This window comes from Gallus gallus, chromosome 1, assembly GCF_016699485.2.
Source record: "Gallus gallus isolate bGalGal1 chromosome 1, bGalGal1.mat.broiler.GRCg7b, whole genome shotgun sequence".
NCBI classification, from domain to species: Eukaryota; Metazoa; Chordata; class Aves; order Galliformes; family Phasianidae; genus Gallus; species Gallus gallus.
In genome coordinates this window covers 171,454,420-171,468,641 of record NC_052532.1, presented here as the reverse complement: position 1 = coordinate 171,468,641, position 14,222 = coordinate 171,454,420, and the positions used below count along the sequence as shown (strand labels likewise).

The 14,222-nt window shown below is 39.4% G+C and overlaps 1 protein-coding gene across 1 annotated transcript; it reads left to right on the top strand.

The window, feature by feature from the left end:
* Nucleotides 1–1,119: 1,119 nt before the first annotated feature.
* UFM1 (ubiquitin fold modifier 1) lies at nucleotides 1,120–12,705 on the top strand. Its single transcript, NM_001030827.2, has 6 exons — nucleotides 1,120–1,160; nucleotides 1,254–1,310; nucleotides 1,477–1,534; nucleotides 5,971–6,010; nucleotides 6,420–6,452; nucleotides 10,862–12,705. Coding segments are annotated over exons 1-6 (258 nt in total). The 5' UTR covers nucleotides 1,120–1,158; the 3' UTR covers nucleotides 10,930–12,705.
* The last annotated feature ends 1,517 nt before the right edge of the window (nucleotides 12,706–14,222 follow it).

Below are 14,222 nucleotides of genomic sequence, written 5' to 3'. Positions count from 1 at the left end.
AAGGATCTTGACAGGCTGGATCAATGGGCTGAGGCTAGCTGTATGAGCTTTAACAAAATCCTGAACGCAGGGCACAGCCTAGCCAAAAAGGACCCAGGCTACTGGTGGACGGAAACCTGGACATGAGCCAGCAATGTGCCCTCATAGCTCAGAAAGCATACAGTATACTGGGCTGCATCAAAACAAGTGCAGTCAGCAGCGTGAGGGAGGTGATCCTGCCCCTCTACTCTGCAATGGTGAGACCTCTCCTGGAGTACTGCATCTAGATATGGAATCCTCAGTACAGCAGAGAGGTGGACCAGTTGGAATGCATCCACAGGAGGGCCACAGAAATGACCCAAGGGATGGAACAACTCTCCTATGAGGACAGGCTGAGAGAGCTGGGGCTGTTCAGCCTGGAGAGGGCTCCGAGACCAGAGAACGGCCTTTCAGCATCTAAAAGGAGCCTGTAAGAAGAAAGGGGGGCAACTTTTTAGCAGGTTCTGCTGAGGTAAGTCAAGGGGAAATGGTTTCAAATTAAAGGAGATTTAGATTGGATAAAAAAGCTTCGTACAGTAAGGGTGGTGAGGCACTGGCACTGGCTGCCCATGGAGGGAGTGGAGCCACGGTCCCTGGAGGTGTTCAAGAACTGCACAGATGCGGCACTGAAAGCCACAGCTAGCGGGCACGGTGGTGACGTGCTTACAGTCGGACTAGGTGATCTCACAGGTCCTTTCTAACCTTTACGATTCTACGATTCCTAGGAAAACGTGAAGGATTTCCAGTCTGCGTCCACACGCACCCACTCACACAAACACCCCAACGCCCGACTAGCGCTGCGTAACACCGAGCCCCACCTCCGCCCGCCTTCCTCTCAGGGCCCGCCCGACGCAACTCCAGGGCCCTACCCACACCTCGGAACGGCCGCCGCTGCCGCCTCACTAGAAACCCCAACCGTCCCCCTCCCCAGTTCACCTCACCCAACCTCAGCTTCTCCCCTCTCGGCGCTGAAGAGGCACAGAGACCGAGTGCCCCACTCGCTTCCCCTCAGCGGCCCGCAGGACATTTTTAACTCGTAGCTTTCTGTCAGGCGCGCCGTGGGCAGCTCGGCGAGCGGGAGGAGCAGCGAGGGCCGCCGTGGGGGCTGACGTGTCGGCGGGCGGCGGCGGTAGCGGCAGCATGTGAGTGAGAGGGGGATGCTATCCCGGCCTTGCTGCCCCAAATGGGGTCCTAACGCCGCCTCTAACCCCCCACTTTCTTCTCGCTCTTCCCAGGTCGAAGGTCACCTTTAAAGTGACGCTCACCTCCGACCCGCGGCTGCCCTACAAAGTGTGAGTGCGGGCCGGGTGCGGTGCCACTGCGTGAGGCGGGACCCTGAGCCCTGCGGGGTTCCCTTGGCATTCCTTTGCTTTTATTTTATCGTGGAAAATGAATGCCTCATCCTGTATGTACACATCTTTGGCAGTCACGCACCCAATGTTTAAACTCTCGTTTCAGGCTAAGTGTGCCCGAAAGTACACCTTTCACAGCTGTGTTGAAGTTTGCTGCTGAGGAAGTAAGTAGAAAGTTGTGACTCCTCTTAATTTCGTGAATGTTCCTCAAAACGAAAGTTTGTTGCTTGTAAAATACAACACTGAATCCAGCATGCAAAAACAAAATCCCGGTGCTAGATACTCACGGACACAGGCTTCACCCATGTCGGGGGATCTGTCCGAACTTTTGGGATCTGTAATTCAGCAGTTCTTACAGGATTTGTGTGGGTCAGGCTGAGAGAGCCTAGAGAAGGCTCCAAGGTGACCTGAGAGCAGCCTTGCAGTATCTAAAGGGGAGCTACAGGAAAGAAGGAGACAGACTCTTTTTGCAAGGTCTGTGGTGATGGAGCAAGGCTTCAAGTTCAAAGAGCATAGATTAAGGTTAGATATGAGGAAAACATCTTTTATAGTGAGGGTGGTGAGGCACTGGAACAGGTTGCCCGGAGATGTGGTGGATGCCCCGTCCCTAGAGACTTTCAAGGTGAGGCTGGACAGGCCCTGGGCAACCTGATGTAGCTGTGGTGTTCCTGTTCATTGCAGGGGAGTGGGACTAGACAGCCTAGGTCCCTTCCAGCTTTTAAGGAGTTTGTGATTCTACCATTCTAATTTGCACATCAGTAGCAAGTATAGACAGACTTCTTTGTTTTTTTCACTATTGCACAATTTTATATTAACAATTTAAAAAATATATGGTAGTAATTACTGCTGTCGCTCATTTAATATTTTTAGTTACTTATGTAGAATATTGAGAATACTCTTTAAGTTTTTTGAAGAGATTATTAACGCTTCTCACGCTTGTTTCCAGCAATCTTTGATTTTAGAATACATCTGATTTCTGATTGCAGATGGTAGTGAGGTTACATAAATGGGCTAGATTCAAAAACAGACACAAGTGACACTTACGTTCTTAGCTTTTGTGTGTTTAGTCTTTCACATGGAATCCAAAATCCAGGAATAGGTGCCTAAATTACCTATGTGAGTTATTAGAGGAAGTGTATCCTATTTGTTTTGGATTCAGGCTACATAAGATTAAGAGGCTTTTTTCATCTAGTCAGCAGATTTAGCTGACAATCTGTTCTTGCAGTCCCCCTCCTGACTTCTTCTAAAATCTTGGGGAATCTTAGGCTACTTTAAGTTCTATTTATTAAAACATTCGTATTCTAATAAATAATTTGGAAGGATAATGGAAAGTATGTATTAACTTTTCTAATATTACATTTATACCACAGTGTGACAGAAGTTCGTAGCAGAGACACAGCTGATGTGGGAGTAAAAGGGGTTGATTATTTGGTGTGACATTACTTGTGCAGAATAATAGACATAATAATAAATGCTTTGAAATATGCTTGCTGATGTAATGGCTTTTTTTTTTTTTTTTTACTGTTTTTCTTCCTTTTTAAAAAATCTGAATGAATGCAGCTGTGCCTACAAAACCCACACACAGAGGCTTAGACTGAGAAGTCCAGCAAAACTCTGATGTGTTGTTTCCACTGCTGATTTCCAGAATGGATAGTCCTGTTCACTCTTTATTCTTTGTCATAGATTCATTTCAGCTCTTGCATGCAGGGCTGAGGGTCTAATGGAGCTGCATGCTGAATCATTCAAAATGGATAATTAACTAACAGGTGTTTTTTGAAGTTTCTTAGCTTTATCAGTTAGTGAGTTTAGTTTGTTGGCTGTATGGGCCTCACCTTTACCACTAACATCTGCAAGAAGTTTAAGTTGGTGTAAGATGGTGTATCTTCCAAAAGTGACCATGGGCATTGCTTCCTTCTCTTGCCCTCCTCTGTCGCTGACTGACATCTTCACAATCATAATCTGGATTCCTGCCACAGATGCCTGATATTAATGTTAGTATGAGGGAACAAGAAAGGCTGGGAGGAGAACTGAGTAGTTGTTTCACAGCAACAGTTATCGGTTGGTAAGGTTTTTAAAGCAAACAAGTTGATTTGTGAAGTGTGTGTGTTTGGTGCGGGGTATCCTACTTGGGTTTCAAGGAAAGCTGGGATTTATCTGCTGAATAGAGAATTTCTTTGCTACTTGAGCATCAATTTGACTTTGTATTATAGAGAGCTTGTATATTTTCAACATGGGAACACATGCTTATCAAACACAGGAAGGATTTTGGATTTTTAGTTAAACCAAATATTAAAGTTCAATACTGAATGATAGTGTACCAAATTAAGTGTAATGATTTCCTATAGCAGTTTTCCTTCCTATATTGTGATGATTTTAATGTGCTGATTATCTAATTGACAACCATTGCTATTTGGCCCAGTATTTCATATTGTATGATGTCACACTCAGCAATAAAACTTGAAGGAAGAAAGAGAAGGAAAGACTTCCACTATGGAAAGCAAGCAGCCACTGTGCATATATGTACATACTGAGGCCTTGCTTCCTGAGCATTGCCTGCTGTTGGCAGGTGGAGAGTGCCTTTTTTTTTCTCCTTTTGTTTCTCAGAAGCCTTTTCACTGAGCTGTCCCTATCTCAAACCTGCAAGTGGTTGGTTTTTTTTTTTTTTCTGCCTTCTCATTTTCTCCCCTTTTTCCTGCTGAGGAGGGGGAGGAAGAGAGCGGCCATGTGTAGTACTTATCTATTATGAGGTGATGTGTTACTTTTTACATTCTTAGTGTTAAATATGTAGCTCCCATTTATGAAGTTGTTATTCAAACCTTGCTTTGAAGACAAATTGTTACTTTCCTCATGGCCTTTCCATAGTGACACTGGTATATGATTTCTCTTTTGCAAAAATTACTCTTTTCATGCTACATTGTAAGATGAGTACCTGACGTGATTTGCCTGCAATGGATACAAAGAGAAGATTTTATTTAAAAAAAAAAAGAAAAAAGAAAACAAAACAAACCCACCAACCTGCTAATGTTGTGTGCCTGGAGATGAAAGGCAATTTTTTCAGTATACCAATAATTAAGTGCTGTATTACAGCATAGCTTCTATGAACTCTAGCTGTTGCTGTTAGCGTGTGGAGTTTTTGCAAGTTGGACCTCAAAATTTTTATTTGAGCAATTAGAAAATGAGGAAAGCACAATTAATGAATGCCACTGAAAGGTTCAGCTGAAGTGGCTTGTTCAGCGAATGAGAGAGTTCTGTAATTCTACCAGGAAAGCATTTAGTGTTAGCATTCATAGTTAGTTGTGCTTTTTCTTGCATGAGAAAAATGATTTCTGAGGAGCAAATTATAGTTGCTGATTGCTTGGACACCACGCTTAGAGATTGGTCATTGAGCTAAGTAAAATGTGGCAAAGGAACCTATGGTCCTCAAACCAACCGAGTAGCACTGATTGATGTGCACCCACACTCCCTGCCCCTTCCATCCTATGTGATCCAACCACATTATGCACTACAGGATATTTCTGGGTCCTTTGTGACTCCCTGTTGTCATAAAAATAAGTCCTAAGAAATGATTATTTTTTGTGTTCTCCAGAAGTTCAGTTAGTCTGAAATAATATGCAGCCTATGTCTGATGCAGCCCCATCTGTGCATGGCTTTTCATATTGTGGAATTGACCACATATGATGGATGGGTATGGGGTGGGTATTGTGGGGGCACATGCTGCTGATTGAGGGTACAGAGTCTGCTTGGGCTGGTGTCAGAATTCTGACAGAACTGGATTCGATGAAGTGAAAGGAGGCTCTTAGTGCCTCCTTTTGTAAGCAGATCCTAGAGTGAACTCTTCTTGGAACAGTGAAGTTGGAGATCAAAATGGAGCCAAGAAGAAAGCTGGGAAATAGGTCAAAATTAACCAGGATTGACTAAAGTTAATTTTGGGTTCAACACCATCTTCAGTCAAAACAATGGGAAGCTCAAATTGTGATGATGTACCTGATGGTAATACTAATTACTCACAGAGTTGACTTGTATGGTAAAAATATTCTCTCAGTGCAAATTCCATGCATTTCAGATGCAACCTTTTCTTTTTTCCTATTATATAATGTTTTCGTATTGGCTCTTGTTCTGGTCCTGTAAGTGTTTCCTTATGTTGAGCACACCAGTGTGAGGTTAGTATGCCTGTGAAAACATGTGTTTGGGGTTTAAGATTGTTGACCATTTTTATTCTGGAAAATTTGAACATAAGTATTGTTTGTTCACAGTATTCGGCATGATTAACTTGCTCTTCTTAGAAGTTCATTTCCATGTGTGTTTAAGGTGTTTTTTTTATTTAGTATAATTAGAACTAATATTTCTTTTATATTTTATCCAATGAGTAATAAGTGGATGTAGTTATTCTAGTACTGCAGATTTCTTATTCTATATTGAGATGTCTAATCAACTTTAAGTGTAAATTTTGATTTTGCTGTATATAAATCTGAGGAGAATCTTTTTTCATTTTTCTTTCATGCTTGAATTAGCTAAAGTGATCATTGCTTTGAGCATTCCCCATGTTTTCTACTTTATATATGTCTCTTACATTGTTTTGTTGTACTCTTATTTCCTTTAGTTCAAAGTTCCTGCAGCAACAAGTGCCATTATAACAAATGGTAAGTATGTAATTTTTATATTGTAGTTTTAGTTAAGGGATATTGATAAATGCAGAAACATCTCTTATTTCACAGACTCTACAGTCTGCAAACTGAACTTAGTAATATTGAATAATATAGTAGCATTTTTCTTATTACTTATGCATGGGATGAAGGTATTAAGCCATTATTATTCACTGGAATGGTTTTCTCCTAACACATAGTTTGGATTTCCTATGCTGTAGGTTTCTTGTTAGTTCCCTTGGTATGACTGATTTTGATTATTGGAAATAGCTATTTGAAGGATGAGTGTGATAAATATGTATTGTTTGATGTTTTATATTTTTGAGCAGTAAGTTCAATGAGATAAACTGTGAAGTCCATTTCACCTTCCTCTCTGTCTCATTTTTCTGTTTTAATTTCTTCCCAGATGGAATAGGAATAAACCCTGCACAGACAGCAGGTAAGTTATTATTTATGGAGCCCAGTAGTTCTAAAAAAAACCAACTTAGTTTAAGTTAACACATAGCACTTTGGGTTGGTTGTTATATCTCAACTTTTGATTTCTTAAATGGGAGAACAGTCGCCCAGTAGTTGAAACTACAGTCAGTGTTCTGAGTGAAAGATTAAATCCACAGAACTGTTGTTCAGTTGCTTATTTAAGACTGTGGAAGAGTGAGGTACTGATGATCTTTAGGACTTAGCTATTTAGTGCAGTCTAAAAGAGCAGTTACTTATTACTAGAATACCAGATGATAGCTGTATTTTTTTCACCACTGTGCCTAGTCCAGTAGTGTTTGGTATTTCAGAAGCCATTCTGATGAAGTCTGTTTAGAAGAGTAATACTCCGTTTTAGAGCAGGAACTGTAGGTGCTTTGGAAAGTACATTCTCAAAAAGGGTGGTCTTGCAGATAGTCCTCTTGTTCTCCTCAAGGGGTTCCAGGTTATCCCACCCGATGGAAACTGTGAATCTAACTTTATTCCTGCTTGCAAACATGATGAACAGTTGGTGAGGAGTTACTTGCTTCTCCGGTTTTTGCATTATGTTTTTGCTAGATTTTGTTCTTTTATGCCCTCTGCCTGCTGTGTGTTACTAAAGGTAGCACAGTTTGGTTTTTTTGGTTTTTGGGTGTTTTGTTTTTTTTCGTTTTTTTAGATACCACTTTCTCATTCATTTAATTAGCATGTGTAGCCTTCTTAAGATAAGTAGTATAAAGTAAAACCTTTCAGAGCATCTCACAGTAAGCAACAGTTAGAAGCCCAATTGCTTGACATTAATTTTTTGGAATTGTGGAAGGAATCACATAAGTACAGCAATCCATTTTTGATATCTGCAGTTCCATCAATAAGTGAAGATCAAGAGAGCACTTGTTTTTCTGCACCACATGAGGTTTCTATCTACCCTGGGGTTGCCTTAGGATACCCTCATTGTTTGGCTACTGTGCTGTCTCTGGCAGACTCCTGAGCTGTTGCTGTCCTCATGGTGAACATGGAGTCATAGAATCTTAGATTCACAGAATGGTTTGGGTTGGAAGGGACTGCTAAGATCGTTTAGTTCCAACCCCCCTGCTGTAGGCAGGGACACCTCTCTCTAGACCAGGTTGCTTAAAGCCCCGTCCAGCCTGGCCTTGAATGTTTCCAGGGAGGGGGCATTCACAGCCTCACTGGGCAACCTGTTCCAGCATCTCACTACCCTCACAGTACAGAATTTTGTCCTAATATCTAGTCCAAATCTGTCTTCTTCCAGTTTAACACCATGTCCCCTTGTCCCGTTTCTACCTGCCCTTATAAAAAGTACCCCTCCCAGCTTTCCTACAGGTCCCCTTCAGGTACTGAAAGGCTGCAATAAGGTCTCTCTGGAACCTTCTGTTCTCCAGGCTGAAGGGCCCCAGCACTCTGAGCCTGTCCTTATAGGGGAAGTGCTCCAGCCCTCTGATCATCTTTGTGGCCCTGCTCTGGACCCCCAGTCCAACAGCTTGATGTCCTTCTTGTGTTGAGAGCTCCAGAACTATACATAATACTCCATGTGGGGTCTCACAAGAGCAGAGTAGAGGAGCAGAATCACCTCCCTCGACCTGCTAGTCACATTTCTCTTGATGCAGCCCAGGATACAGTTGGCCTTCTGGGCTGCAAGCACACATTGCTGGCCCACGTTGAATCTTTCATCAGCTGACATTCCCAAATGCTTCTCCTCAGGGCTGCTCTCAAGCCATTCTTCAGCCAACCTGTATCTGCACTTGGGATTGCCCCGACACAAGTGCAGGACCTTGCACTTGGCCTTGTGGAACTTCATGAGGTTGGCATGGGGCCTACCTTTCAAGCCTGTCCAGGTCCTTCTGGATGGCATCCCTTCCCTCTAGCGTGTCAGCTGCCACCTCTCAGCTTGGTGTTGCCTGCAAACTTGCTGAGAGTGCAACGATCCCCCTGTTCATGTTGTCTAAAGAGATGTTAGATAGCACCAGTCCCAGCACATCATATGACCAAGTATAGCGAAAGCAGATGATACAGCTAACAACATAGTTTAGCTACTGGATCATCACCAGCCTGTGACAACAGTTTGTCATGTGACAACTTAAGAACATTTAGGCCAAACAGTAAAGTCAATTGTTTAAGCTAAGATATATTTATGCTGTTCATCATCCTCAGAGGTATACTTGCATTTTGTATTATGTAGCTTAATCCTGCAAAGTAAATCGATTAAGGGCTACTTTATTCCTGAATGAAAATGCTCATATGGCAGTTCGTCATGCGTGCAGCTATTCGCATCAAATTCAGATCTCCAGTTGCTTTGCATTAACTCTCCTAAGCTTTGATAAATGTTGAGCAATTACTAAGCAGTAATAAAACAGCATTTCATAGTCAAGGTTCAGGTAAATTAAAGAAATCTAGATTGAAAATATTTTCTCATGATCTTAATCCTGTCTGCAAATATAAGATTAGGCACAAGGATATCTATATTTCTTTAACAAAGAAGATAAATACCATTTGCCATGACAGTGCTGTGAGGTATTGCCTTAAACTGAAAGAAGGGCTGGGGAAAAGAGAGCCACCAAATCAAGGACTCACAACAAAATCCCTTCTGAGTTTACAAGTAAACATAAGTAACTCAGATATAACCTTAAGTTCAGCCTAGTTGATACTTTAGAAGCAACTTGATATGGTAGAACTTACTTTTTTTTTTCTTTTTTATGTAATAAAATAATAAGTCCTTAATAATAAGTTCTGGTGGGCTGAACCAGTAGGATGAACAGATGTTTTAGTGTTTTAAAAACTTTCCCAGTTAAGATGATCCAGGAATAAAATCTTAGTACTCCTTGGGATTTTAGAGGTTTTGTTCTGTTTCATTTTTTCTTTGACTTCCTAACAAAAACAGTCCTCAAGTATGACTTTAATTCTTCCTACATGATTTCACATGGCGGGGGAAATGAAAGCTGAGAAAGTTGGGCTTAGCACTTAATTCCTGTACTGATTTCAGTTTGAAATCCTCAGTATTTTAGGTAATAGCATGCCATAACTTTAATAAAACCCACTGTGATACTAGTCATAGAAGCAGACTAAGAAATGGGCTGAACTACCACCTGCATGAGGTGTAGCTGTAGCCTGTTCTAAAACTTTAGTTTTATGATTACAGTTGCAACATAAAAATCACTCCTTCAGAGAAGTCACAGCCCCACGCTGCTGGATTTCACGGAGCGTTTGGATGACACTCTCAGACATAGGGTTTGAAGTTTGGATGGTCCTTTGTGGAGCCAGGAGTTGTATTCGATCCTCGTGGTTCCCTTCCAACTGAGGATATCCTATGATTCTGTGATAATTATGTATCTCTTCAGTATTTTTTAAAATGTAGAACATTTGATAATACATTCTTTTGAGTGGATTTTCTATTATTATATTGAGCAGGTAGAACAGTTTCAATCCTGATCTATGTAGTAGATTCATTAAGTTTAAAAACGGAGAGCTTTCCAGTATGTTGTTAATGAACGAATGTTAAATATCTTAATCTTTGTTAGAAGTGCACTCGTTCTACATCCATGAAATGGAGTACTTTAGAAAGAAAGGGAATTATACTCTTTTTACAAGTCAACACGAAGATGGATAGGAATACGTAGATGTGATTAAAACCTGATAGTGTAGAACTGCATATACAGTCTGCTTCACAAAGTACCAGTATGAAATTTTAAAAAATAAAGTAACTCCAAATGGTAATTAAAGAATGCATCATGTTTAGTTAATAGAAGAAAACAGTAGAGACAATCCTGAATACATGCAGAAGTTATTCCAGACATCAAAGTATTAAAAATGTTTATATTGCATGCTCCCAGAAAGACTATCATGATTAGGACTACCCAGTATTAAATAAGAAGATGAAGAATTTTTTGATGCTAAATTGAAACTTACTTAGATATGTGGAGGACCTTCCTGTAAGAATAGTACAGCTAAGATTCTGAAGTTAAAAGCAGATAAATACTGAACTAGGGAGAGAATTAAGAATCAGTATATGCATGAATGACCTCAAAATAAAAATAATTTTAGTGAATTAAAACTTGTTTTCTTGGTCTTGAAATCATTATGTCATATAAATGAAATCAGACATTCCAGCATAGAACTGCAAGGTTTGAAAGGCTGTAACTTCAAAGTCTTATATGACTTTGAGTCTGATATTGCTACTTAGAAACAAGAGCTCTTTGGAGAGGCACTGTAGAAGGGATAAGATTAAATTCTTTGGAAATATAAAACATGGTTTTGTAGCATATTAGAGAATTGTTACAAAGTTGTTGAACACTGACCTAAGGATATTATTGTTCTTTAAATGTGTATGCTTGCTCAGGGAACTTCTTTTGTTTGGTAATGTTCTTTTGTTTGTTTGTTTAGGAAATGTATTTCTAAAGCACGGTTCAGATCTACGGATTATTCCCAGAGATAGAGTTGGAAGCTCTTAATGTCTACTGAAATCTTCTGGAATAAGTAACATTGCCATGTAGCTAAGGTCTATTTATTTTGGAACTCTGCATTGTGACTAAAGAATTGGCCTTCTTAAAGCTACAAACATGACTTGCCAAGATCCAATCTTTTTTTTGACACACAGATAAGGTCTCATTTTCTTGTTAAAACATAATAAATCATGCACTGGTTATTTCTTTACTGTTATTTTTCAATGGGCTGATCCCATTGAAAAAAAGGTGGATGTCTCTAAAGTTGTTTATTACTGAAACTGCAAGAGTAAACACTCAACCACAATAAGTAATTATTTAAAATATTACATATTGTCAAACTTACTTTATGGAAGGGGGTACTTGTTACAGAGAAATTGTTCTACTGAGTGTTGGAAGGTTTAGCTTTATTCATTCTTTCTTTTTTCTTTTGATAAAATTCCACGTTGAGAGGAGAAGTTTTACCACAATTTGAGTATTTAACCCAAATAGAATGAAAAAGTTAAGTGGTTTATTATTGAAATAAGTAAGTAACTGCCAAATGTTCCAAAGTAAATGTAAGATTTAATTGCTGAAAACATTTTAGATGAAAGAAAATACAGAGGTACCTATACGTTAACTTCATAAAACATCAAATGAAGTTTTAATTCAAATGCAATTTGAGAGAATTTGTGAGACATAATCTCAAAATGCCATGGAAGACCTGGCGAAATTTGGGAATGTATAAGTACTGATCAAATCTGTCATTCCTTTTTCTATAAATACTGGATCTTTGTAAAAGTTCTGTTTCTGCGTGTTTCAAGGGAACCGTAGTTCACCGAAATGTTTGTGTTCAGATAATATGCTTTTTGTTTATCAATTGCCTGAGGTAAATTATCAGTCGTGCATTTTATTTAGAGAAATTGCTGCTTTTCTTGAACTGATCATACTGCTTTGTGATTTAATCTGTTTGGCCAAGTCTTACCCTGTTGCATTTTATGTGTCTTACTGAGTTTACAGGAAGTAGAACAATGGGCAGTGCAGTGCTTGGTTTAATGAGAATCGTCACAAATACAACTTTACTCTGCAATAATTCTCCAGAAGGATGCTCAGATTTTGTTTGAAATAGTGTACAGAATGCCCTAATGAGTGGATATGAATTCAGTATGTAGAAGAAAACTTTTTGAAAGTGATATTTGACTTAAAATTTTCCACCTCTAAGATGGATTGTAAAATTCTGCATTTTCCTTTGTTTTAATAAACAATATGAAAAAAATAGAAATGTTCCTTTCTCATTTTCTCAGTTCAATTTTGACAGTAATTAAAAATTGTGCCCTTTGACCTTCTTAATTAAGATACACTGAGGTTAAGTTGAAGCCGGAAGATTCTTACTATGCAGAATTCTATACAGCACTGATTTTAAGGTATAGTGTATAGCTTCTATTAATCTAATTAGAATGAGCTACATCAATGGCTTTTAACTTTCTCTGCAAATCTGTTGATAACCTGAAAAAGAATGTAACAAATAGGAAGCTTTCTTTCATGTCTCAAGGTACAATATAGTTTTCAAAAGGTCATCAGGGCCTTTTCAAAGGCATTTTGAAACTGAGGTGCCTTGTTTTTGAAATGAAGGGTAGGTAAAAATAATTTCAGATGATTGCTTACTATTGATAATAAGCTTTTATTACACTGTTACTTTGTTAATAGCACAATGTGAACTATTTGTTTGAGGTGTTGTGTGGCAACATAGTTTGTGTAATATGCAAATGATCTGTCCATTTAGAAGAATAAATTATCTTTGTAATACTTTCTCTGTTCATGACACCTTTGTGTAAATAAGGTCTCTGAAATTTGAACGTAGCTTTTCTATCTGGTTTTAGTAGCAAAATGGTCTTAGCAGACATTTGCAAGTTGATCTTATGTTTGCAAGTACATATTGTTATGTCAAAGTCCTGTTTGATATGTTGTACAGGAAAAAATGTAAGTTCAGAGGCAGATTTCTTAAGCCTAGGGACTCTTCATAAGATTTTTGAAACAAATCCCTAACTTCCCCTGCTTTGTTAAACCATATTTTACAGCATACTTTGGAAGTCAGCTCTGCCTGGAGTTTTGTCTTTGGCTCTGATTGTAGCTTGACTGATGTTAAATGAAAGAATTATGCCCCTTGTCTATGATTAATTTTGTTGCTCCTTTGCTGAAGGCATGAAGGCAATTTAAAGGATTTTTTTTTTTTTCCCTGTATTATAAAAGAATGGCTGTTTTATGTTAAAGATACACTGAAGAGATTGGGCTAAATGCTAGAATGATGATGTGGAAAGTCTTGGTGAGACCTTAAAAGAGCTGTAATCATTGTTTTGGTTTATAAAATATTGTAGACTTTTTTTTTTCCCTCAAATTTGACAGTATTTTAAGAAATTATGGACATTTTTCAGGAAGGGAAGTGCAGTGACCTAATGTGATATAGCAAAACTAGAGGAGTTAGGAAATAGTCTTCACATCAGTTCTGTCAGTTATGCTTTTTTCCTTGTATACTCAAGTCTTGATTTTTGCTGGGATGGTGTTAATTTTCTTCATAGAGACTCATGTAATGCTCTTTTTTGGATTCAGGATGAGGATAACATTGGTAACATGCTGATGTTGTAGCCATTGCTGAGCACTGCTTGCATAGAGCCAAGGATGTCTTGGCTTCTCACACTGCCCTACCAGCAGGGGGCTAAGAGTGCAGAAGGAACTGGGAGGGGATAGAACCAGTACAGCTGACCTAAACTGGCCAAAGGGATATCTCATACCATAGGACATCATGCTCAACCATAAAGCTGGGGAAGTTGTCCAGGGTGGCTACCATTCCTCAGAGACTGGCTGAGCATCGGTCAGCTGGTGGTGAGCAATTGCATTGTGCGTCACTTGATATATTTATTCTCTTTGTTAAGCTAGTTCTTCTTAACTTTTTTTTTTTTCCACCCTTTTTTATTAAACTGTCCTTATCTTAGCCCTTGAGGGGGGAGTAAGCTAATGGCTCTGTGGTTTTTAGCTGGCTGCCAGATTAAACCACAAAATGCAAACTTTTTTCGTATGTAAGATTAAAAGACTATTTTCTACTCTTGTTGCTAATAAATAACCATTAAAATTGTAGGCAGCAGGTCTCAAAGCTTCAGAATTTTTGTCTCTAGGTTGATGGTGAAAACCTGCTTCCCATTGCTGCTCCAGTGGTACAGTGTGCAGTAACAGCGAGAGAAAGAACTGTGCTGCAGCATGTTAAGTGGATCCTGAAGGTGGTGGGGGTGCGGCAGTCCTTTGTATGCTGGCATGCAGGTAGTCATCAA